This window comes from Sinocyclocheilus grahami, unplaced genomic scaffold (genome assembly GCF_001515645.1).
Source record: "Sinocyclocheilus grahami isolate Dianchi unplaced genomic scaffold, SAMN03320097.WGS_v1.1 scaffold588.1, whole genome shotgun sequence".
In the NCBI taxonomy this organism is placed as follows: domain Eukaryota; kingdom Metazoa; phylum Chordata; class Actinopteri; order Cypriniformes; family Cyprinidae; genus Sinocyclocheilus; species Sinocyclocheilus grahami.
Genome location: NW_015505767.1, coordinates 919,395 through 946,723, shown reverse-complemented (window position 1 = coordinate 946,723; position 27,329 = coordinate 919,395). Strand labels below are relative to the sequence as shown.

At 38.6% G+C, this 27,329-nt stretch overlaps 2 protein-coding genes and 1 pseudogene across 3 annotated transcripts in view; 1 reads left to right on the top strand and 2 right to left on the bottom strand.

Annotated features, from left to right (window-relative positions):
- The window catches only part of LOC107557066 (cyclin-J-like), a 14,458-nt gene extending 8,777 nt beyond the window's left edge, over positions 1–5,681 (bottom strand). For both annotated transcript variants that reach the window (XR_001605348.1, XM_016240377.1), the window contains exons 1-3: positions 5,391–5,681; positions 4,716–4,813; positions 248–458 (exon numbers count right to left, since the gene is read on the bottom strand). Coding sequence is in view for 1 of the 2 variants with exons in the window: in XM_016240377.1 (XP_016095863.1) it covers positions 248–458; positions 4,716–4,793 (289 nt within the window). In the remaining variant the exon portion in view is untranslated. The remainder of the gene's footprint in view (positions 1–247; positions 459–4,715; positions 4,814–5,390) is intronic.
- Positions 5,682–8,575: 2,894 nt separating this feature from the next.
- On the top strand, positions 8,576–12,451 carry LOC107557040 (uncharacterized). Its single transcript, XM_016240338.1, has one exon. It carries the CDS (start codon positions 8,576–8,578, stop codon positions 12,398–12,400), a length of 3,825 nt encoding a protein of 1,274 aa, XP_016095824.1. The 3' UTR covers positions 12,401–12,451.
- Positions 12,452–16,453: 4,002 nt separating this feature from the next.
- On the bottom strand, positions 16,454–25,329 carry LOC107557031 (solute carrier family 23 member 1-like; annotated as a pseudogene).
- Positions 25,330–27,329: the final 2,000 nt, after the last annotated feature.

Here is a 27,329-nt window from a genome sequence, read left to right as displayed (position 1 = left end):
GATATGGGCCGATACCGATATGGTGGCCGATATATCGTGCATCCCTAGTTTTTTTTGTCCATATCGCACAGCCCTAGCAGAGAATCAGACTCTGTTCCCTACGAGCACCTGAAGTCATCTAAAAAATAAATTTTGTCAGTTCAAATTTACTTCATGGAACCTGCAATGAGTTTACTGCCTGATCAGGTACAGGTAAAAGGAATCAAACACCAGCATCACAGTCACATAAAAGCAGCAAATAACTTACTGGCCAGGAGGAGGCAGGAGAGGGCGATGACGTACAGCTGCCGCACCGCTACATCATAGTGGTCCATAAAGAGGTCGAGCAGGTAGACGGCCAGGTGACGTGCTGTAGGGCATAGCTGGTATCGGTTACTGAGAACAGCAAGCAGGTCGGCAAAGTACCGCCGCATCCCAATCTGTGGAGACTGGGCCTGGTACGTTGGCAACTTCAGCTCCTAAGGAGAAAAGGATGGCATTTTTTTATTTTTGTAAAATAGTATATATAATATTTGGACCATGGTACAAATATCATGGTGTTCAGCAAGGATGCATTACATCTATTAAAAGTGACAGTAAAGACATTCTTAATGTTACAAAATATTTCTATAATAAATGCTGTTGTTTTGAACTTTCTATTAATCAAATAATCCCGAAATGGATCACAATTTTCACAAACGTATTAGAAACAACTATTTTTAACATGGATACTATAAGAAATGTCTTGAGCATCAAATCAGAATATTAGAATGGTTTTAGAAGAATCACGTGACACTGAAGGATGTGTGATAGCTTTGCCATCACATAAATAAATTCTGTTTTAAATTATATTCAAATAGAAAATGTAGCATTACATGTATTTTAAAATTATATTATATTCAAAATATTTCATCCCAATATGTTAGGGATTTAATCATTTTGACCAAATAAATGCAACCTTGATGAGAATAAGGGGCCGTTTACACGACAATGTTTTCAGCCAAAAACGGGAAACTTTTTATGCGTTTTGCCTGTTCGATTACACGACAACGGCGTTTTGGGGACTGAAAACACATAATTTTGAAATCGGGTTTCAAAGTGCAAGTTTTTGAAAACGGCACCGTTATCGTTTCCATGTAAACACCCAAAACGGGAATCTTTGAAAACGGTGACGTCATGCGTGTGTGTAGTACGTGTTAGGAATGTAGACATGCGCCGTACGTGTCGATTTTAAAGGCAAGCGCGAACAAACATACACAACAATGGCGGAGTATGGTACTGTTGTTGCTGCTCAAGAGTTTGCTAACACTTCTTCAGCAAAGTGTGGATTTACTTCACCAATATTACAACCAACAGCGGAGAAGCATCATATACAACATATAATCGTCACTTCCCTAAAGGTACCGTTTACTAACAAGGTGACAGTGCCAACTACTGGCCTGGCATACGTAATACAGCGTTTATGGCCGTTTTCACGGATGTGTGTAAACGCGAATCATTTTAAAAACATTGTCGTGTATACGTGAAACTTTTTAAAAACGCAAGGGAAAAACTTTGTTTTTGGCTACATCGTTGTCATGTAAACGTAGCCTAAGAGAGAACAGTAGTTTTTGTGTGAGTTATTAAAAATAATTGTTTTATTCTGTGATATTACCATATATAATCTATAGAAAATATAGAAAAGTATATAATCTGTGAAAGACCGTAGTAAATAAAATAAATTAGAAAATATGTCAAATTAAAGATAAATGTATGAACCATGAGCATAAATTATGTAAAACCATTTTTAAGTGTTGCATTCTGCATTCAAAAGGAACAATGCATGTTCAAATCAATTTATGAAAGATTAAAGGGGTGGTTCATTGCGATTTAAATTTTTTAACGTTAGTTAGTGTGTAATGTTGCTCTTTGAGCATAAACGATATCTGCAAAGTTACGAAGCTGAAAGTTCAATGCAAACGGAGATATCGTCTTTTAAAATTCTGGTAGTTTAATGCCTACAAAAACGGCTGGTAGGGACTACAACAAGTTACTTCCCAGGTTCGTGACATCACAAACCCAGATAAACCCCGCCCTCGGGAAAAGGCAGCAAAGGGGGCGAGGCCATGCTGCGCTGCTTTAGAGAAGAGGAAGAGAAAACTAGAGGTGCACATAAAAATCTATTCATATATGAATCTGTCTTCTAACGATTCTAATGGATTCACAAGTTTCAAAATCAATGTTCTAAAGCAGCGGTTCTTAATACTGTTCCTCGCGTCCCCCTGCTCTGCACACGCACACGCTCTCACTCTCTCATTCAGCTCAGCAATGAACTGTTACGATTATATGCTTATTTTCACATAGCTATGAGAAGCATTAAACATGGACGGGGCGTGCAGTTGCCCGTACTGTATTAAAGCTTTAATCAGGATAAAACTGTATATTAAAAGCTAACATAAGCAGTAGCATTTACAAATAACAGCATATCTAAAAGTATGAGACAACAACAACAAAAAAAACATAGGCCTACCATTACCATTAAAAGCCGTGTTTGCACAGGTTCTGCACGATCCTCTTCAATAATATCAAATTGCTCAAACTGATAAGCGATATTAAAGACGCCTTTGTTTACAATACAACCGGAGCACATGCCATTGAGGTGAGAGGCGGGACGCTTAGACGTGCACTAGAGGCGGTTTAGCCAATCACAACACACTAGGCTAGCTAACCCAGCTGGACAGAGAGGTGTGGAATAAAGGTAAATTATGTGAAAAATAATGCGTTTTTAAAAAAACGAAGCATTAACATGTTAGACTGCATCCCATAAACACAATCAAGCCTAGAAAAAAACCAGTGAACCACCCCTTTAACAATTTTTCATGAATGAGGCCCATTAAAGTAATTGCCTTTTGTCAGCACTCTCTGTAACCAACTAAACCATTCTCAATTTAATCCAACACCAACTGCGCAAAAATTACAACTCAAACATACCCTGAAAAAGCTCCAGTCACGCTTAATAAGCAGCTAAATTGTCAAACTCTTTCCAGACATGAGTCCTACAGGCAAAGTGTGCTGCTTTATAGTGGCTGTTGAGGAGAGCGCTGGGTCCTTTACAGGCCTAGCCATCATGTCTCGCAGCCATCTGTCCCCTGTGGGGTGAGAGGCTGGGATTTGACCCTCTCAAGGAGCCCTTTTGTGGGGCCTGCCCGCAATTTAAACAGCCCTACAGCTGCTGCTGTATTTGAATGGCTGATCAGTTTGTCAACTGCATAACTTGATGCAAACCTTTTTCAAGAGAACAAGATTTTTCAAAACATCTATAAATAGTATAGCAAGGTAAAGCTAGAGGAAATAAAACTTGCTCAGCAACCCTTTGTGGTTTTACATTTTTGTGGGTTTCACACAAGATAAAATGGGAATTGGCACTTGAACATCACACAAAAAAGAGGAAATAGACTTGCTTGAATTTTGTAATTTAGCTTGCTTAAGACAAACTAAATTTATGAGCCAAATTAAAAGCAAGACTGCTAATTAACCTCCGCAAAGATTTCAATTAATTGCAAAGACCCTTAGGTTTCGGTACTGACGTAGTAGGAGGTGAAGTCAGCCAACCTCCCACACAAAACAAATTAAACTATAGCCTATCTGTGCAAAGATTTACATCGGCTAAACATTTCTGCACAACATTAACTGAATATTTCATGTTGGTGAACAGAGAGAGATTGTTCTGTCTAAAAGTCCACCAACACCAAACCTCCGATCTCCACAAACAGCTGAACCACTCTGCATCTGCATTGCATTAGTCCTCCTACATATCGCTAGATTTCGCATAGTACAACTCTGACTAACCAGGTGGTGAAGAGAATAACTTGCCAAAAAAAAGTTCATGCCAGCCACATTCAGTTACATGCATCATTTTGCCACTCCTTGACACGTGCTGAATAAACCCAGCAGGATTGTCCAGTCCGTTAATCTCAAGCTAACAGACAAACTCAAGTACAAACCCACACACACACACACACACAAACAGAACAGTTCACATTCCAAACCGGATGCGAGCACACCCCGCAATAAACAGGACGGACAATAAAGAGACAACAGAGTGCACTAAATAAATGCACTTAAACCTCACTGTCTGATGGGTGCAATTCACTCAGCAGTGAGGAAACAAAAGTGCACATGGTTTAGCAAGACACTTCCTAGAGTTCCAACACAAGTGTGTCCAGTTTCAAGAAACAAATTTACCAATAATGACATAGCAGCTGTACACTGGTTTAGACTTTTTTATGTATTTTTTTTTTTTTTTACATAATTTGTAAGTAGTAAATTTAAGAATATATATAGTAAAATAAATAAAGTTGTTACAGGATTAGAATACATGTAAAATAAAAGTAAACTAAAAGTTGGCTGTACCATAGAAGACCTTAATGGCTTTGCACAGGGCCTTGCGTATTTCTAGTTGTACATGATATTCAGTATGACTCTTATGAGGGAATTGTGCTTACGATATGAATGCAGACAATACTAGACGATGTGTTGGGCCAGTAACCTTCAGAAAGCCACAATCAGAGGATGTTTTCTGAGGGCTGTGTGACATTTCACACTTCCCCATCAAAGCTTGGACAAGCCAAACCAAACCTGGTTCAACGTGTGGCAATGGAGCCATTGGTGACCAGGAGGTTGACGTTTGGATTAAAAGTTTTCAAACTGAACCGTGATAACCTGTGATGAATGCAAAGCTATTTATTAAAACTCACCTTAATTCGCAGAGCCTGATGGATGTCCGCTGCAAGCTGGCTTTTCCACCACTGGCCCTCCGATTCCATCTTTCCCATCCAGAAAAGGGCCCCCAATCCTTCAACACAAACAAGAGTGTGAGAGGGAAAGAAGCTATTCTTGTTCAGTTTAAGCACTTCTGCCACACTACTTTCTATTTCAGGTTTCTATGCGAGAAAATGTCACAGTGCTTAAGACGTAAGACAAGTGGGCGCCTGTGGTAAACTCTTTTCTAGATTTTCTGATCTTGAAGTCGTCCGGCAAAGTTCAAGCAGTTCATCTCACGCTAAACTACAACAGCCGCTTCGCCGAAAATCACGACTTTGTCTTATTTATTTGTGTAAGACTCAACTAATTACCTAAACACAATAGTCTAGCGATAAACCTTCCGTATCTTGAGGTCACTTTATTTCTAAATAAATAAATAAATCGGTATGAAATGAAAGTGACCGGCGCAGCACATCCAGCCCTGAGGCACGCCACGAGAACCTTATTACAGCGATATCAAGTATACATGAGAGTTGTGAACAAATAAAGCGTAGTTTCGGTTTAAACGCGCTAATCGACCACGACTATCCAAACTAAAACAGAAGCTGAAAATGCAACAGTATAGGAAACAATATAACGCTCTTTATTAAAACAACTGCGCGTCTTACCACTGAGACAACGGCGCTCCAGACCCCTTTGTTTCAAAACTGCCGCATACTGGAGTTTTATCCTTCAACTACGCGCGTGTGTACTTTTCGAAACAAATCCCATATAAAGGGAAATTATTCCCGTGAATATCAAACTCGTTTCAATGTGCAGCTGTTTTTTTTTTATCAAAACACCGCTGCGTGTGTATCCAACTGAACCCCTTTTGACTTTTTCGCCGTCCCGTGTAGTGTGCTCCCCCAGCGGCCTGAGAGGAGCAGCTCTGAATGATGTTGGTGTGCGGAGCTGCATGGTCGCTCTAAACGGGGAGGAGTCCGCAGTGCGGACATTAACATGAGCGTTGCTTCAAACAATTGCGATTCGACAACTTATTTAAAACGCTGATAAATGATAGTGCGTGTATGTAAATGTTATTAGAAAACAATTATCTAAATCTACAGGTAAAATGTGGTGGTTTGGTAAGATTACTGAGATTTAAGTTATTTTGATGTTGAGGACAGCGAGGAACAACACATTTTAAATAAATTGTTTCATAATTTAATGTAAATAAATAAATAAACGAATAAAATAATATTGAGTGAGATCCAACTACGTATTTAATAATATAAATCTGATAAATGATCCCTTTTTAAATAATTACGCATTGTAATTGGTATTGATGCAATTAATTTGTGATATTAAGAATTAGTGATTGTCACGATAATGCTGTTTGAACTTGTACAGAGAGGTCCCACGCAATACCAATGTTTTGTCATTTAAAACTAAATCCTAGTTTTGTTAAATAAATGACCAATTTTATTTTATTGGTATATGTTCTGCCTGTATTTGGCCTGCAGGTGGACCCTGCACTCATAAGCACTGTAGATGCTGCTTAAAACTAACCCCGGGTTTCACAGACAAGGCTTAAGCCTAGACTAAAATGCATGTCTGGGCTGTTTTACCTGAAAGAAATTTGCATTGACATATCTTAAAATATGTCAGTGCCATTGTTTTGTCTCAAGATGCACACGAGTAATGTTATTTTCTAAGGCATGTTTATAAAATATACTTAAGTGTCCTAATTGAACTATATGGCCTAATCATGGCTTAACCTAAGCCCGGTCTGTGAAACCAGGCCTAATTGCAGTACAGGATAAGGGGAAGTTCATGTATAATCTAATAAATAGTAGCCTACTATATAGAATAGCCTACAACAATGCCTGATCAATGTGCAAAGGATCTTTAGTTTCTTATAATAAGATATGAAGTTAAAGAGTCAGAAAATCTAGTCGTTTTATTAGTAGCAGTTTAGCTAAGCTGTACTTAAAGTACTACAGTATGTGGCCAATCTGATTATTAATGCCATTTTTAAAGTGTCATCCAAAATAATAAATAAAACACAACGATTTTTATACTCTGTGAGAGGATGCAAATTTGATATTTACTGTATGTAACTAGTGAAATTTGGTTTACTATGGAACAGTTTCTGAGAGATGTACTTAACCACTTCACAACCATTAAACCAGACACTTACTGTATGTTCCTTTATTTTAAGGCTTTGGAGAATTGTCTGCTAAACGCATACATGTAAATGTAAATATAAATGAGATATGTGGAAATCTTCACTGTTATTATGTATTATGTCTCTTGTTTCCATGTTTGAAGAGTCTGTAACCATGTTTTCAGGGTGAAATGCTAATATGGAAGTTATGTTATAGGCTAATGTTTTTAACTCCCTGCAATGCTATACACTTCTCACAACTTAACACCACAGTGTCGGTGGTCCCCTCAGGTTTGATGTATGTGTTACTATGTGGATAATAAACATTTGGAGCACCGCTGGTGTGAAATTAAGCAGTCTTATATCCTTGCTGCCCACTATATCATGTCATTAAACCATCAGGCACAGCCAAGACCAAGTGGGTCAAATGCCATAGCTGTCATGGCCTGCATGGCCCTGTCATGGCAAATTCAGTGAAACTCCCAGAGTTGGCTGGCAACGCACAACAAACACTTGAGAGGAAGTGCACATCTGCTCTCGAACAGCTGTGCTTTCGAACAACAGTGCTTCCTCTCATAGTTAAGTCGCCAGTTAACTATTTGATAGAACTACATTTCACATCAAAATTAACTTCACACAAACAAAGTTCAGATCAATGTACAATTAATTAAGATATAGTGATACCTTTAATGCCTACTTTAAAAAAGAACCAATTTACACCATTAAATGATACCCTCATAACCAGTGTGACCATTCTATTTGCAGTGGCCGTTTAAAGGCCCAATACTTACCACAGCGTACCAGAAGACTTCAGCCCTATCTCCCTGATGATAGTGTTATGGGGCCTGGGGAACTATATTTAGCTGGCCCTGTGACTGCACTGGCTATGCTAGTTAGATTCCAAAGGGAACGCTCCAGCACAGCCAGACTAGCACCTGCTGTCAAAGCTGACTGCCACACCACTACCTTAGCTACTACTGGGCCTGGACCACATATCCTGATCCAGACCTCAGTAGCCCAAAAAATAAGGTCTGATTCATCTCCTATGCAGTCCCTAGCTTAGTGTACTTTTAAAGAAGGCACTTGCCCTCGTTTCTTTTTATAGATATCTTGACATTTTTCCTTGATTTCTTACTTAGATTTAACACCTCAGAGGAGTTTCAACAAAAAGGAGAAGACTTCGGGTGGCTTGGATCAGGTGAGAGAAGTTTTTACATTGGGGGTGAGATGGCGTCAAGCACAAGATCTGCAGCTGGCTCTCTAGAATGCATAGTATTTCCTTTGACAAACACTGTTAAGTCAAATACAATGGAAAAAATTAGCCCGTTTCATCCCAAATCAAATGCATGAGACTCCAATCAGTATTTTTTTAACATGCTGCTACCAATTAAGTGTTTACAATTTTTTTGTAATACACAAATTATTTTTAGATTTACAGTGTGCATGCATATGGCTTTGCTTTGTAATTTTAATCATCTAAAAATACAATCCTTTATTCGTTTTATTTTTCTTAGACAATAATTCAGAAAAAGCAGTCAAACTGGACATCACTGGGCTTGATGTAACATCTAATTTTCTGAACCATAAACATTTCTGTACAATACATATAACACCCACCCCCACACTAGTGTGTAAAACGTTCAGTACTGCATCTGAAATTTTCAGACACCACAGGAGGACATTTTTGAAGTGGCATTTTAAAGAGAAATGTCTAAATCAACTGCATCTATCAAAGAAAAAAACAGTCTGCCTCTCCAACAAAGAGATGAAGGGGAAAGTGAGCTAGAGCAGACTGATGATATCACAGATGACTCAGCAAGTTCATACTACACTGCTCTTTGTTCTCTGAGTGAGTACAGTGAAGCTTTAGGGGACAGAACACACACTCTCTCTACAGACCGTCCTGCTGAAGGTGGCACATTTGAGTTCTTAGGTTGTGCTACTACTACGGAAGGCATCACTTCAAGATCCTTGATCACAGACACCACAATATCACAAGACTACAAAACACAAGAAGAGAAGGGTACAGAAGTGCTCCCTGATGAGTCCCAATGTGAACAGGATGAATCTTCATCATCTGAGAGTGTGTTAGAATCTGAGTCAAAACATCTGCAGTCAGGTACAACAGCAGCAAATGTGGATTTGCAGTCTGTAAAGGCAGCCTTTAGAAACCCTCTGCAAAAGCCAGATAATTCTAACAAGCTTAATTTATCAGGAAAAGATTCGTCGGTTAAACCGAGGGATTATTTTGGAGGCAGCAGGACTGTATTTCATACTAACATTAGAACCGCTGAAGAGCACAGCTCCCCAGAACCAAAATTAATTTTGATAACACCTAGGAGAAATCAATACAGCAAGGGTAGGGAACAGGAGCATGGTAGCACAGAGCCAAAAGAGGACCACGCGACACAAAAGCAAAGACCCAAAGAATGTTTGAGTGCACCCAGGGCAGAATGCAGGCTTGAAAGAGGCAGGCATATTCTGTGTCATATGAAAAAGGAGGGGGAGGGCCAGGGTAGCGGGGTGAGTTGTAGAATGGAGCAGGTTGAGCTGTCAGTCAGGTCTAGAAATAGAAAAGTGTCTGCAAACTGCATCTCAACACTCACAGCCAGCAAGCAGGAGTCAAGAATCCCACCACACTGTTATTCAGAGCGTATCCCCGCAACCAGGCACCAACACCAGCTACAGAGACTTGCTGATACTCGGACGTTGGAAAAGCAGAGCCGGCAAGGCGTCTGGCAGTCCAGACCACTCTACTGCACGTTGTGTAGCAGCACTTGGCAACCCTGCCACACTACAGGCAATAGCAGAGGATCAACCAGCATGGGAACAAAGCTTGCTGAGGCCAGCAGTAAGGTGGGGGGCCTTGTTAACCTGGCCCAGGTAAGAGCTTCCTGTTCTGAAACTGACTACATGCATGTTTTCAGATGTAGGCCCTCAAGTCAGCCCTCTGCTGATGAAAACCACAACAATTGGACAGATGATGTTCTCTCTTTTAAAATGCAGATGTATTCAAACACTCAAAACACATCTGCTTGCTCAGAATCCAGTAGCTTTGAGTGTGTTGATGTGGCATTGGAAACCACAGATGAAGTAAACCGAGGCTTAAAGACTGTGCCCAAAAGACAAATCCAGCTGAAGAGACGGGACACAACAGAGGCACATGCCAAAGAGAGCAACAATCAAAGTCTTCAGGTTGCAAACACACCTGTGCGTGCCCGAGACACATTTCAGCGTCAACATAGCACCCCTGCAGCTTTTAACCAGGAGTCCCATGTGGCTGATCAAAGGTCAGTACAGGCTGTCCGAAAACATAGGCTTCAGAAGTCATTTTCCCTGGATGAAACCTCCAGCAAAACCCAGATGGCTTCCTGCATCATAACAAATGTCCTATCAAAAAAAATGCAACATGAACAGAACCTTCGCACCTTGGATGTTTCTGATAAAGCTTTTGCTTCTATCAAAGTGAACAACAGGACTATTACCACTGATGAATGCATCTATTTGTCTGGCAAGGACGTATTTGCTGAAACTACTAAACTAAATCAAAGTGCTACTCTTAAGAGGGAGACCCAGAGAGAGTGCAGCCCTGTTCAAAAGCATTGCAGTGTTAACTCTAAAATGCAGCCCAAGCTATTGAGCAAACATGGCTTCAATCCTCTTTTAAGTGCAATTGGCAGGTCTGAAGTTCAAGGTAGTGGCACTGAAATAACCGACCCTTCAGAGAATGAGAAAGCAGAGAAGTTGAGTCCAAGAGAGGACATGTTGCGGCTGCCTAACCTGAGCCCTGGTGTGAAGCTATCCTGTGACTCAGCAAAGAGAAGAGCATGGAATTCGAGTCCAGCAACAAATGTAGCCATCAGCACACAGGCTTCTATGAAAACCACACCTGAAGAATGCCATACAGGGCAAGGAATCCATAAACAACGCAATATGACCCTAACCAATGTGCTGGAAAAGCAGGAGCAACAGGCTGGCATTATGGAAAGTACACTCAGTTCTACTAATATTGCATGGCTAATCTCTGATTTGGAAGCAAACGTAGTAGATAATAGAATGCCTCAAGCTGATGAGAGCAATGTTGGAAAGGAGCAAGAGAGTGGCAGAGAAGAAGTCAAGTCACGAGGACAGTCTGCAATCCTAGGTATGCAAAGCCAAGGCAAATTGAAAGCCATGGCCCCTGTGCATGTAGTAAGAGACATGAGAACCCTAGTGAAAAACACATACAACATGTCCTTCAAGGGCACAGGGGAATCAGCCCATGGAATAGATGGGAGTGCTCCATTGTTTCAGCCATCAATGCACAATCTAAGCAACAGCATGGGTGAAGGAAAGGGAAAAGGATACAGACAAGATAAAAAACCCCTGGTACAGAAAGTCACTCCACCTCTTTCACTGGACAGAAGGAGAGATCACTCTGCACCAAGAGGATGCTTGACTAAGGTAATGCCTCCTGTGGAATCAAATGGCAAAAGTCATACTGTTGGATTTACAAAGGTCAGCCAAATTAGTGTAACCAAGGCAAACAGTTGTGCCTTGTCAAAGCCCTCAGAGACACAGGATAGCCAAGTTGGCATGGGTAAACCTGATGTTCCAGTCAGTGATACAAACTTGAAACCAACTAACAGGACAGACCTGGCACTGCAAGCTAAAAAGGAGGCCTCTACTGAAAAGCCTACAAAAGAAGACTTGAACAAGGCAGAGCATGAGATGACCATCAGCTCTGACAAAGATATACTTTTCCCAGTAGCACTGCAATATTGTCCACCCACAGCAAGTTCTGAGCAACGGGACCATGGCAAGATAATCAGTGATGGCCTCCAGACCCCATGCCTTCCTCCCAGGTCACAGAGTTCAGTGGGACCTCTGTCTGCTTGCATCCTAACGCTTGCTTCAACGCCCATGGTTCCCTCATATTATTACAAACCCAATCCGCTGGGTTACCAGACAATCTCTCCTCATATTGGAGCCATTCATGGCTATGTTCAAGGGCCTGTCTTGTTTCAAACATCTCTTTACAACCAGCCTTCTGCATCAAACAGTCATACCCCCCTACTGAGATCCCTCTATGAGGATGGAAAAATGCTAGTCCATCCAACAGATGGCTCAACCAGTCAATCTCAGAACGGGGAAGCAGGGCTGAAAATGTCTTCTCCAGAAAGCCAACACAATACAAACTTTGTTGCTCCCATGAATGCAGAGGCCAGGCTTGGGGGTACAGGTATGCTGTATCCAGAAACAGGAGGAAGTGTAGCAGCAGCACAAAACCCCCGCCAACTGTTGCTAGACCCGGAAACTGGCTGCTATTTCTATGTGGACATGCCTCAGCTGCCACAGCGCAAGATGCTGTTTGACCCAGAAACTTGCCAGTATGTTGAGGTCCTACTGCCACAGCAGACACTTCCCAGTGCTGTTTTGCCCACACCCTGTGCCATATCCTTTGCCTCTGTTCACATCCCACCCATGTACACCCCACAATGCTTACCTTACGTACAATCACATCCTCAGGTGCTCCCACCACCAGAACCATGAAACCTGACGGGACCTATAGACTGTAGAAGACAGTAGAAGAGTCATGCCAAAGTATCAGATTACCCAGTGCCTATTAAATGCTGGAAAGGAGCTGTGTATAAGCTTCTGGATGAGTGAAACATGTTGACCATCTGCTGCCCTGGCCTCAAGGCATCAAAGCTGAAAGCGTATTCAGTTAGCACTGCATTCAACACTCCTTACTTCGTAAAGGCTACCTCTGGACTTGGCAACTGACATGGGTGAGACTGATTATATCTGTTGAAATGTTGTAAGATGCATATGCATTCACACATTCAGGCTACATAAACAAAGCAGGGGCTTTAAAGGGAGAGGGGCTCAGATAACCTCTGGAATGGGCAACTGAGACTCACCAAGAGATCTGAGTGTCTTGAGCTTGTTTAGCAAGTATGACAAAGGTCATGATTTTGTTATTGTAAATTGTATATATATTTACTAAACGGAAGTTTGAGCAAAACCATGGCTCTGTTTCATGTAAACAGTGGCTTAGTTAAGCACTTCCTGACAAACACTTTATTTTTTCATATTTGTAAACTTAAACTGAATTTTAGTGTCTTAAATTACATTTTTACTAAACCTCTCAAATTTGGTAACACTTTATTTAAGGACCAATTCTCACTACTAACACATTTTTGATCCCTTACCCATCCCTTACTAACTATTAATAAGCAGCAAAATGAGGCAAAAGTCATAGTTAATAGTTAGTTAATAATGGGAATTGGACCTTGAAATAAAATGTGACCAAACATTTTGATGTGAACTGGTTTCAAAATGAATTTGCCCCAAAAATGAATTAATTGTTCTCCTACTGACACCTGACACTTGTTCATGAGAGACCTTTGCTTTAATCCATTCAGGATGGCTTATTGACTATATATAACTGATACGATTGGCGCAGGACCGAATGTTCTGGGGTCAAATTTGAAGACAGTGAGAGGATGGATGACAATGTATAGATATTTCCTTCAAATTAATAAAGATGATTAAACAGGGCTGAACCTTTGGCAAGATGCTAAATCAATTTAGCTTTAGACCAAACACTGCAGTAAATCAAACCCTCTGGGCTGTATGGGATCAAAGCCACTGCATAATGTTTCAGTTTGCATGTTTATTGCAGCATTACTGTTTGTTTATAAAAATGTCATGAAAAATTAATTGGTCATTCCTTACAATAAGGTTCAGTCGGTTAAAATTAAGATAACACTTTATTTTAAGGTGTCCTTGTTACACATTACAAGTACTTACTATTATAATAACAATTAATTATGCATAATTACATGCAAGTAACCCTAAGCCAAACCCTAATCATTTAGTAAGTACATGTAGTTAATTAAAGCTGCAGTCCATAAATTTTGCCTCTTTGTCGCCATCTCTGTTTGAAAACCTGGAATTGCAGCTGTGTGCGGAATTATCTAGCTTGCGTGGATTGTGAGTCGGCATGGCTCCAGCATGGATGAATCTAATGTTCTGAAGAATACGCGTGGCAGTCGGTCACTGCACAGGTGTGGATAGTCACTGTACTTCAGAATCACAGATTCTAGCCTACATCTTGGAATGTGACCCAAATAAGAATTTTCACCGTATATTGCCATCTGAACAAGTATGTAACAAGCCTGCCACATTTGTTCTGACCAACTGAGGAAAAAAGCATTACCATAAATCTCGCTACCAATGGTGATTAAATCTAAAGATCGGTTAGCTCATATCACATCAAACCGTTCAAATTATTATTATTGCTATACTTTATTCTCAAATGATTAATGTTAACAACATCAGAATTGGTGACTATGAGTATGGTGTGTATTAGTGTGTAGATTTCAATTTCTGCACAGTATAATCTAATTGTCATACTCTTCGAATTTCATATTTAGAAATTATTTTAACCCAAAAAGCAAATTATGCTCCCTTTGAACTGGTTGTCTTTAAAATACAAATCTTGTGTAATCCCAGGCTATCTGTAATCAGAAGCACATTTATAACTGTAATATAATTTCATTTCATTCACATGTGTTTCATAAACACATAATCCTTTATGGATTACAATCCGCCATCAAAATGATACATTTAATTATTCTGGCTGCTGTGAGAAAAGGCTATAAACGATCCGTCACCTGCAGGATCCTCACATGCGATAGTCTAGTAGCCGGGACAACTTCTTTATGTTTACAGACGTGACGTAATGACGCAGTGCCGTGCTCGAATTTCCTACAAAAACCTACCCGTACCACTCAAATTAGAAAACATTATTATAAGTTAACCGTTGTGAATCGGGCTAAAGTAAGGCAATAGTTTTGAACACTGGCTGGTTATGTACTTGCTCAAATATTGATTTCCAAAAAAAGTTACGGACTGCAGCTTTAATATAACTCAGTACTTAAATGTATAATTACACTGTAACAACAACACCTTAAAATAAGATGTAACCAAAATTAGTTAACACATTAGTTATCATAATCTGACAATGAACAGCAATTTTACAGCATTAACTAATATTGGTTAATATTAATTTTTACATATACCAATACATTTTTAACACTTTAATATTTAAGTTGTATAAATTACCATTGTAAATTACCATTTGTTGATTTTAAATGAATAGACATGAATTTAACAATGAAAAATTATATATTATAAATAATTATTTTCTAAATTAAAATTAACCTAGGTTAATAAATGCTGCAAAAAATGTCAATTGTTAGTTCATAATACATGATGATGTTTTTCTAACCTTTTGAACTTTTTTGTAACGAGTTGCCAATAAATCAAAACGGACACCTTAAAGACAAAAAATATTTTAGACAGACAGAAAGACATTGAGGTTATATTTTAATACAAAATAACTTAAAGGCACAATATGTAAGATTTTTTTATTAAAATATCAAAAAAACACTAGAACAGTGTTATATATTTTGCTGACTTGTGTACTTACATTATCCCAAATGTTTCGAAGAATGTTTAAATCCAGAGAAATAAGCAATTTTAACTAGTGACACGGACCGTGTCCATAGTGTCATTGTGTCGCCTGCCAATGACGTCATAACCCCTCGATTTCCGTTTTGTAGAAAACATGGAAACACCAAACACGCTTTAATATGTTGTGCGTTTTAATAGACCGGTGACGACCGCACAGAGTAGCATTATAACAGAACTTTCAAATGTATCTAGTATGATAAAACAGCGCTGCTTTCCCCCCCCACATACGCACGACCAGAAGGAGCGGAAGCGGTCGGCTGTGGCATAATAAAAGCTCTGCTGCTTTCGAGTCATGTGTCACGCTCGTTCAACTGCCTCGTTTCGCTTCGACGGCTTTCAGCCTCACCCTGCTTCATTCTACTACGTTAATAAATCATTAGCTCATCCATGAACATGCTTTCTGCCCGAGTCCCGTCGGATTGCATCGGCTGTGGGGATGAAGACCACAACTCCCATGATTCCACACTCAGTCACAGCGTCATCAAACTATGCTAGCTGGTCTTTGTTTATTTTGAATACGCGCCCTCTAGCAGCGAAAAATTACATATTGTGCCTTTAAGCACATCTTTGTCAAAACTGAATGTCCACATGATCTCTGGTCCCATGGCTCTTATGGAATACATAGTGCACTCTTAGTATTTATAAGCATTATCAGTTACAATAATATGTATATAAATTATGATTTCTGTGTATTGTAAACATGTCATTTTTCACTATTTTCGGAAGCGAAATATTTCTGAACACATTTTGTTTAGTGTTAATCTCTTGCATATTTTGTACACAATCAAGAGGTAATAAATAAATAAATAAATAAACTCACCTTCATTTTCTTTTGAATTAATTTCAATGAAACACCTAATGCTTTATAATCAAATGAAATTTTACATTTGGTTTGATGCTAAAAGAACAGAGACCTTTTGTCCTCAAACTGTTCATTCTAGTTTTCCTTTAAATATATACACCCATTCTCTAATGGTGCATTTTTCTTGTCTGTTTTATATGCAAAACTGAACAAACAAATCAACATTTTTGACAGCAAAATTGGTACTCAGCTGTGACAACATACGCTCTATCAAACCAAGTCAAATAAAAACTATGGCTAAATTTTGGTGCAGACCATTTCAACTGGAGCATCACTCACACCCTTCCTTTATTTTCATGTCCTCCTCCTCCTCATACTTGCGACACCACGATGGCTTGAAGCCCCAGAAAGTGGGACAGATCGGTAGGTAGTGCAGACAGCCTAGCTTCCGGACCAGACCCAGCCCAACTGGAAAGTCATATGTGTCTGTTTTTACTGTTCCTGCTTCTGAATAATTCTCAGCCGCCCATTCAACCAGACCTCGCTCCTTTCTGGTGCCTGCACACACAATGCAGAAAAGAATGCTGAATGTAGAACAACATGCGCAACAGCCTGTTTGTAATTTCACACTGCTTTTGTTGTCTATTCATCCAACGAATCTGTATTCCCTCAGTAACTCTGTCACACACCTGGGGTTGTGTTATCAAGTACAAATGCTATCAATCCCCCTAATAACAAACATCTCTGTTGTCAGGAGCACTGTGATGATTTGGTCCAGTTCTGCTACACCTGTTAAAATCGATCAAAACATGTGTGTTCACAGTAATTAGTGACAACAGCTACTGCTATGTACTGCAAAACAAAATATATCAGAAAACACTGTGTGGCAAATCAACCTGTTTTAATGCTGCCCGGATGAGTGTCCTGGTAATTAGGCAACATGAGGCCAAAAAACATGGAGAAACCCAGAACGAAAAGATTTTCAGTTCAGTTCAGATCCACACTCTGTAGGTTTGACAGTCCAACAGCTGTAATCATACCTGTGTACAGATTAAAAACACAAAAATACAAGTTTAAACTACATAAAATACATATACACTACCATTCCGAAGTGTGGGGTTTGAAAATGTTTTTGAATTATTTGAAAAATGTCTCCATATGCTCACCAAGGCTGCATTTATTTCCTCCAAAAATCGAGTGAAAACTGGAATGTTGTGAAACATTATTCAAATTTTAAATAACTGTTTTCTCCTTTAAAATATTTTAAAATGTTATTTATTCCTGTGATGGCAAAGCTGAATTTTCAGCATTTTCGGCATTTTGAATTTTCAGCCATTACTCCAGTCTTCAGTGTCACATGAGCCTTCAGAAATCATTGATAATAATACATTCTTGTTATTAACAATATTAAAAACAGTTGTGCTGCTTAATATTTTGTGGAAACCTTAATACATTTCTTTCCGGATTATATAATGAACAGAACGATCAAAAGAGCAGCGTTTATTTTAAACAGAAATCTGTCCATTTAGTATCATTGAGTTTTAGTATAATTCGTTTTTGTTAATATTTTGAATTAGATTTTATTTTTTATATTTTCAGCTTTCATTTGAATTTGAGTTAGTTTTAGTAATTTTGTTGTGTTTTTGTTATTTATAAATTTGCTGTTGTTTTTGAACATGTTTATATAGTTTTTATTAATTTAATTTCAGCTTTAGTTTGAGTTATTTTAGTACATCAACTTAAACTGTAAGAAATGGATATGAGAAATTATATCTTGCTGAAATATTTTTTTTTCTATTTTATTTTATTCATAATAACCCTAAATCTGTCACTTTTGATCAAATTATTACATCTTTGAATAAAAATCTTTAAAAAAAATCTATTTTCAACGGTAGTGTATATAATTAAATATTGACTGATCCCATACAGATTATATAATGAACAGAACGATCAAAAGAGCAGCGTTTATTTTAAACAGAAATCTGTCCATTTAGTATCATTGAGTTTTAGTATAATTCGTTTTTGTTAATATTTTGAATTAGATTTTATTTTTTATATTTTCAGCTTTCATTTGAATTTTAGTTAGTTTTAGTAATTTTGTTGTGTTTTTGTTATTTATAAATTTGCTGTTGTTTTTGAACATGTTTATATAGTTTTTATTAATTTAATTTCAGCTTTAGTTTTAGTTATTTTATCAACTTAAACTGTAAGAAATGGATATGAGAAATTATATCTTGCTGAAATATTTTTTTTTCTATTTTATTTTATTCATAATAACCCTAAATCTGTCACTTTTGATCAAATTATTACATCTTTGAATAAAAATCTTTAAAAAAAATCGATTTTCAACGGTAGTGTATATAATTAAATATTGACTGATCCCATACAAAAACGTTGGGTCACACTTTATTTTAAGGTCCAATTCCACTATTAACAATCCATTAACTATGACTTCTGCCTCAATAAACTCCTCATTTGCTGCTTATTAATAGTTAGAAAGGTAGTTGTTAAGTTTATGTATGGGGTAGGATTAGGGATGTAGAATATGGTCATGCAGAATAAGTGCTTTATAAGTATGTCTAATAAACAGCCAATGTGTTAATAATAGGCACGCTAATAAGCAACTAGTCAATAGTGAGAATTGGTCCCTAAACTAAAGTGTTACAAAATGTTGTTTGATATACAAAATTAATTCATGGCATGACATTGATTTAGATGGAGCAAATCAGCAGTTACTACAGAGTGTCTGGACTCTTTACTGACACCCTGTGGACAAAGCTGGAACAACACATCTGCAAATTCAAATAGGTTCAACAAGCTTGTTCCCAAACAAGGTGCAGAACATCCCTCCGAGGATAGGGTCAGGTAAGGAGGCAAACAGGGCTGTGAACTTCCCAATAGTTCCCAATAAAAGCATTACGTCTGCTCCATACTGTACCACCCTCCTACTTCCCACCTATAGGAGAAATCAAGACACCAGAGAAACCACTGCTTGTCATTCGACACAAAACATATTCACAAAATTAATGACACTGGAAAAAGAGCAACTGAGGAGACAAGAGGAGAGTTGTGAATAGTGTATCTGTATGCACCTGCTATCAGCTCCACTGAATGACTCTGATCAGACGTCACAAATACAGATACTAGAACTACATTTACTGAATGCTTTCTAATAGCCTTGAAGTTATACACTAATATTACACAGAGCCTAAGAGCTCCCTCTACTTCACCTTGGTGATGCCAAGCACCCCTATGTTAGGACTGGAAGAGGTCGATCCATTTCCTGTGCCCAGCAGCACCGCTATGATACAGCACACTCCCTCTGTAAAGATCCCCCTTGGAAAGAAAACAGATTGATTTCCACTTGAGTTTACACTCTAAAAAATGCTGGGTTAAAAAGGGACAAACCCAGCTATTGGGTTGTTTTGACCCAGCGGTTGTGTTCAAAACAACACAACCGCTGGGTCAAAACAACCCAATAGCTGGGTTTGTCCCTTTTTAACCCAACATTTTTTAGAGTGTAGTTTTTGCTGCAACTCAAAATCAGACTGAAATGATCAGAGAGATTGTTAAAAGCAATCTGCAGTCGCAATGTTGAGATCCTTCTAAAAGAATACGCAGAGCTGTAGGTGCTACACACAGCCAGGAATACCACAATCTTTAAAGGTGCGGTAAGCAATTTCTGAGAAACGGTGTTGAAAGTGGATCAGACCGAGCACCAAAAAACACTTTGTGATGGGGGGAGTTGCCTGTGTTGCATAGCATGTTTGTGAATTTAGGATCAAGATAAGGGAGTGATCCTTTCGGGTAGGGGCGTGTTTGTTTTGGTGATTTCAATACCAACAGTGTTTCTCAGAAATCACTTACTGCACCTTTAAAGGACTTCACCACTGTTTACTCTGTTGTTTAGGACAAATAGCATCTATCATACTTCCTCTTGGCTAAGTTTCTTTAAATAACTGTTTACATATAAACACAGATGATCATGTGTTGATGCAATCATTTGTGTGAGGTCACAACATCGGGCTGTAACTGCCACTTAGTTTTAACCCTGTAAAGCCTACAGTATCACATTTGCTAACTAAGGCCTCTACATTATAAAATGGTGAAAACTCTGAACAACCTGTTGTGCACAATATACTATATGCCTTCTGTTGTCTGATTTTAACCCTTCAGGTTGAGGCATAGGTTTACTTTATTATCCATACATAATTTCTTAGAAAAATCATGTTTTGTGAAACGTTTATTTGTTGATCTCTCAATAGTCTCTTTCATCTCTCTCAAACCACAGTAAAACTAAGCATTCATCCTATATATTACTATATATATTCACCCTATATCATCCTGATAAGACATTATTGGTAAATATAGAGTAACAAATGATATTTATATGCATTTTATATTATTCAGATTTCATAGATTTACATTACAAGCTATCACAATTTCATCTTTCCATACAAATATCAGCAACTGCACTAATTGCATATTTTTGCTCAGTTTGGGCCTTTGAATAAAAAGGTGTTTTTTCCTACTCTAATGTGAGCTCCATATTCTTTGATATCATAGTATATGAGCCATAAAAGCCTGATATATCAAATGTTACTTTTTAAATAATATTTTGTCTTAAGGTTTAATAAACTGTTCCATTATAAAATGTATATATTTTTCTGAATATTATTTCATATGTCAGGCTTTACAAATAGTTCTGAAATTTACAGTACACTGAATTATTAAAAAAAATAATAATGGGATTCCACATGATATGATCCTCTTAAAGAAGTAATCATGTCGTTTTCTACAGTTTATTGTCTTTACCTATTGATAGCATGAACTGGAGGAGGTGGAGCTCCATAGAGACAAGCACAGGCGTAATAGTCTCCGATAGACTCAACAATACCAGCTAGAGTGGCACTAAACATTCCTAGCACTCCTGCTACCGTCACTGTGGGTAAACCCCACTGACCTGTGACACACACACAAAATCATGATCTGATTTGGAAAGAGTTCAGCCATTAACCCACCAAATATCCTTCCCTCTAATCATACTTCTAATCATTTTACTGTGAAAAAAATGTTTAAATCTTAGATTAGATATTAGTCTCAAGTGACATTTTCTGATAAAGAAGCTGTTAGAACTCATAGGTGTGTGTGATACAGGAAGCAAGCAAGGTCCTTACATGGATAGGGGAAACGAAACCATGGTGCCTGGGTCATAATATCACCCCGGGCGTCAGTGCGAGCCTTGTAGCTGTATTGATTCGGGTCACTCGGCAACACACCCGTCAGGGTGAGAATATAGCAAATCAGCCATAGCTGCATGATTGCCATGATGATCTACTGAAATCAGGATAATCGATTACTAAAGACAAAATGTTTGAAAGTGAGCATTTCAATCTGTAAACGCACTGATAACATGCGCCACATGGGGTAGTTCAATTAATTGAGATGAATACTGGATGTGGTGTCTATTGCTTAGTCCTATGGTTTATGATATTGTCAAAATGCAAGATGACAATTATCATGGAGCTGGTTGTTGAATGCTGGTTCTTACTGGAAACATCTTGAATATCTGCACATGTGTGATGTGACAGCCTTTTTGTTTGGAGTAGCTTGGGAAAAGACCAGTTCCTTAGATACTGAGCAAACAAAACAATGAGGAAGATACACCTGGAACGACAAAACACACAGATGTATTAAAGCAAAAACATCTATTGGTAAACTAAATGCATTTAAAGAGCTCAAGGACTTACAGTAGAGACAAGCCCCACTGGCTGCCTGTGCGGTCTCCTGCCGTCTGGAAGACAGACAAGCTGATAAGGGACACTGTGGGAGTGACAGTCAGAGGTCCGATTGAATTAAGCAGGATCCCAGGGATTCCAGCAAAACCTATGACCACCTCAATCAGGCTGGACACAATGATAGTGCCCTGAATCTAAATAAATTTGACTCACACAGACACACACACACATAGATCAGGACACAGGACATTACTAAGGCAATGATGACTGGTTCAGTCTTTAGACGCTGGTCACGCACCTCTCGTATCCGTGGTTGCCAAATATGAGAGGTGTTGAGAGGAAGAGTCCAATCTCCGTAAATCTCCTCTGTGAAATCCAAAACCTAAGTTAAGTATTAACTTAGACACAGATTTGATCTGCACAATGTGGAACGTAAACAGATTCTCCGCCCTGAATCTACAGAGAATTGACACACACAGACACACACACACACACACACATAGATCAGGACACAGGACATTACTAAGGCAATGATGACTGGTTCAGTCTTTAGACGCTGGTCACGCACCTCTCGTATCCGTGGTTGCCAAATATGAGAGGTGTTGAGAGGAAGAGTCCAATCTCCGTAAATCTCCTCTGTGAAATCCAAAACCTAAGTTAAGTATTAACTTAGACACAGATTTGATCTGCACAATGTGGAACGTAAACAGATTCTCACTAGACAATACTTTCTAGAAGATGGGCCGATTCACACAAAACACAAAACTGAGCTGCATTTGAATTTTTTTTCTAAGTAAACATGATTCTTGTTGCTTTTCAAGGAGAGTGCTATATTTTAAAGACACCATGTTAAGTTAAAAGCAGTTCAGCTTTTAAAAACATGTCACGAGACATCAGTTTTTTCCACTCCGCTGCTTATAATACGGTTCAATGATGACTGGTTCAGTCTTTAGACGCTGGTCACGCACCTCTCGTATCCGTGGTTGCCAAATATGAGAGGTGTTGAGAGGAAGAGTCCAATCTCCGTAAATCTCCTCTGTGAAATCCAAAACCTAAGTTAAGTATTAACTTAGACACAGATTTGATCTGCACAATGTGGAACGTAAACAGATTCTCACTAGACAATACTTTCTAGAAGATTCACACAAAACACAAAACTGAGCTGCATTTGAATTTTTTTTCTAAGTAAACATGATTCTTGTTGCTTTTCAAGGAGAGTGCTATATTTTAAAGACACCATGTTAAGTTAAAAGCAGTTCAGCTTTTAAAAACATGTCACGAGACATCAGTTTTTTCCACTCCGCTGCTTATAATACGGTTCAACAGTATACAGTGTATATATATATATATATATATATATATATATTTTTTTTTTTAAGAAAAGCTTTGAAGAACAGAGCAGTTTTTTTGTGTCTCTAAAAAAAATAAAAAAATAATTTAAAAAGCAGTTAATACCAAAACCTTTATTGGAATAAAATATGTATACATAGCATTTACATAAAACATTTTTTTTAATTAAATAATTTATCTCTGATAATTTAGGATAATTTATCTTGGCCATGAATTTGATTTCCATCACACCACATATTTCCATCAAAATAAATTTAAATTTTTTTTTTTAATTACATAAAGAAAAGTGACATCATTTCAGTTTTCAGAGAAGCCAAGTTCAAAAGTTGGCAAGTTACTCTCTCATTTAGCATTAAAGGGGTCATATGATGCGATTTCATTTTTTCCTTTCTCTTTGGAGTGTTACAAGCTCTTGGTGATTCTCGACCACGCCGCCTCAGCTCACTCTTGCCTGGCTTCAGCTCACACTAAGCCGGGACTTTCGCTCACACTAGGCAGCTGTGTTTTTCGTTGTGAAAGCGAAACTACTTTGTTTGGTCTTCCAAAAAAGGACGATATGTGCTGGTCGCTGAGGGAATACTTCAACTTAGTGCTGTGGATCGCCAGCACATTTTATGGAGGACTGTTTACTGATCCTGGGAGAGTAACATTAGGCTTATATATATATATCTTTTTATATTTTTTGTGGAAACCATGCTACATTTTTTCTGGATTATTTGATGAATGGAAAGAACAGCATTTATTTAAACAGAAATCTTTAGTAACATTATACATGTCTTTACTATCACATTTGATCAATTTAATGCATTCTTCCTGAAAAGCATTAATTTCTTCTTCTTTTTTATATATATGCTGACCTGGGACTGTATTACAGAAACATCCTAATTTACAATTTTAACAATGGTACTTTCAATTTAGAAATAGATTTTTTTTTTTATCTTAAAGGGACAGTTCAGCCAAAAATGAAAATTCTGTCATCAAACAGGTAACGGTAGCCATTGACTTCTATAGTATGATAAAAAAAAACTAACAAAAAAAACCCAATGAAAGTCTATGGCTACCACAATCTGTTTGGTGATCAACATTCTTCAAAATATCTTCTTTTGTTTTCAACAAAACACAAGAGTAAACGATGACAGAATTTTCGTTTTTTGGGTGAACTATATCTCTAAGTAAAAAATTAAGCTTAGAAGTTTCACTAGTATAGTCTCCGAGGAGTTAACCACAGGAACAGTATCAGACAAAATACAAAAATAAAATGAAAAAAGAGTTTGTGCAAGATGCAATACAGAAAGCTCCCCCCACTGATAGTCACTGTAAAATTCACACATTGTGTAACACTGTTTGTACCTTCAGGGGGACATTTCCATTTGTCCAGCCTCAGAATTGCCTGAGCAGGGATGAGAAAGGCAAAAGCACTCACCTGGAACAAAGGCAACCTAAATATGGCATAGAATTTTTTTTTTATTGTGACTACTAATCACATATTTCCATACTAAAGCCCACATTGAATAACTCAACTGACACCAAATGTAGTCTGTATGAGTGTAGTGATCCACACACAGGTGAAGATGGTGCCCACTAACTGGCTGTCAAGTGTACTGGTCCTGCCCCACACACATGGCTTCAGCCAATAGGAATGGTACAGCAATAGTTCCACTGAAGCATGTTAGGTTGTGCTGGAGATCCAGAGGCAGGACATACAGATATAGGAAGGGTTAGAAGGGATGGGAACATTAGGTGAGTCAGACTATGGGAGAGTATGAGAATGTAAGTGTACCTGCAGTCCCTGCAGCACACACAGATACCAAGGTGGGACGTCCTCGATCCTGTAGATCATATCAAATCCTGCAGGCTGATTCTGACTCCCATCAGATGTCTTAGCCATGTCAGCAGGCATCTCTTGTACCTCTGTACCATCTGCTGGCACAACTCTATCAGAAGGTGGGAGCTAATGGGCAGTATTATAAAGATAGAGTATAATGGAGAATAAACACATACACGCACACGCACACGCACACACACACACACACACACACACAATCCATGCATGACAATATTATTTGTGTGCACATCTGTTCATGAAGTCCAATAAAACATGTAATTTATGAAATTTGCCTCAAAACAAACTCAAATCTTTCATGTTGAATTTTTTCTTTTTCTCTCTGAAAAAGTGAAAATGCTCTTTTTTTTTTGCAGGGTAGACATTTCCTTGATACGCGTGACAAGTTAAGTGCACAATAATGTGTTAAACCCATTTCAAAAGAGATAACATGGAAAAAACATGAACATCATGATTTATCATTAAGCAGCCAGACTGTATAAGGCTATGTCATTACAAACAACATTATGCAGATGCTATTCCAAACAAATATAGCACACACTGTATCAATGCTTACTGACAACAAAGCTTGAGAATGAGCATTAAAGATAACCAAAGGGATTTATTTGTGTGTGTGTATGTGTGTGTGTGTGTATATATATATACAGTGGGTACGGAAAGTATTCAGACCCCCTTAAATTTTTCACTCTTTGTTATATTGCAGCCATTTGCTAAAATCATTTAAGTTCATTTTTTTCCCTCATTAATGTACACACAGCACCCCATATTGACAGAAAAACACAGAATTGTTGACATTTTTGCAGATTTATTAAAAAAGAAAAACTGAAATATCACATGGTCCTAAGTATTCAGACCCTTTGCTCAGTATTTAGTAGAAGCACCCTTTTGATCGAATACAGCCATGAGTCTTTTTGGGAAAGACCCAACAAGTTTTTCACACCTGGATTTGGCGATCCTCTGCCATTCCTCCTTGCAGAGCCTCTCCAGTTCTGTCAGGTTGGATAAACGTTGGTGGACAGCCATTTTTAGGTCTCTCCAGAGATGCTCAATTGGGTTTAAGTCAGGGCTCTGGCTGGGCCATTCAAGAACAGTCACAGAGTTGTTGTGAAGCCACTCCTTCATTATTTTAGCTGTGTGCTTAGGGTCATTGTCTTGTTGGAAGATAAACCTTCGGCCCAGTCTGAGGTCCTGAGCACTCGAGAAGGTTTTCGTCCAGGATATCCCTGTACTTGGCCACATTCATCTTTCCCTCGATTGCAACCAGTCGTCCTGTCCCTGCAGCTGAAAAACACCCCCACAGCATGATGCTGCCACCACCATGCTTCACTGTTGGGACTGTATTGGACAGGTGATGAGCAGTGCCTGGTTTTCTCCACACATACCACTTAGAATTAAGGCCAAAAAGTTCTATCTGGGTCTCATCAGACCAGAGAATCTTATTCAGGTGTTTTTTAGCAAACTCCATGCAGGCTTTCATGTGTCTTGCACTGAGGAGAGGCTTCCGTCGGGCCACTCTGCCATAAAGCCCCGACTGGTGGAGGGCTGCAGTGATGGTTGACTTTCTACAACTTTCTCCCATCTCCCAACTGCATCTCTGGAGCTCAGCCACAGTGATCTTTGGGTTCTTCTTTACCTCTCTCACCAAGGCTCTTCCCCCCCGATAGCTCAGTTTGGCCGGACAGCCAGCTCTAGGAAGGGTTCTGGTCATCCCAAACGTCTTCCATTTAAGGAATGGAGGCCACTGTGCTCTTGGGAACCTTAAGTGCAGCAGAATTTTTTTTGTAAACTTGGCCAGATCTGTGCCTTGCCACAATTCTGTCTCTGAGCTCTTCAGGCAGTTCCTTTGACCTCATGATTCTCATTTGCTCTGACATGCACTGTGAGCTGTAAGGTCTTATATAGACAGGTGTGTGGCTTTCCTAATCAAGTCCAATCAGTATAATCAAACACAGATGGACTCAAATGAAGGTGTAGAACCATCTCAAGGATGATCAGAAGAAATAGACAGCACCTGAGTTAAATATATGAGCGTCACAGCAAAGGGTCTGAATACTTAGGACCATGTGATATATCAGTTTTTCTTTTTTAATAAATCTGCAAAAATGTCAACAATTCTGTGTTTTTCTGTCAATATGGGGTGCTGTGTGTACATTAATGAGGAAAAAAAATTAACTTAAATGATTTTAGCAAATGGCTGCAATATAA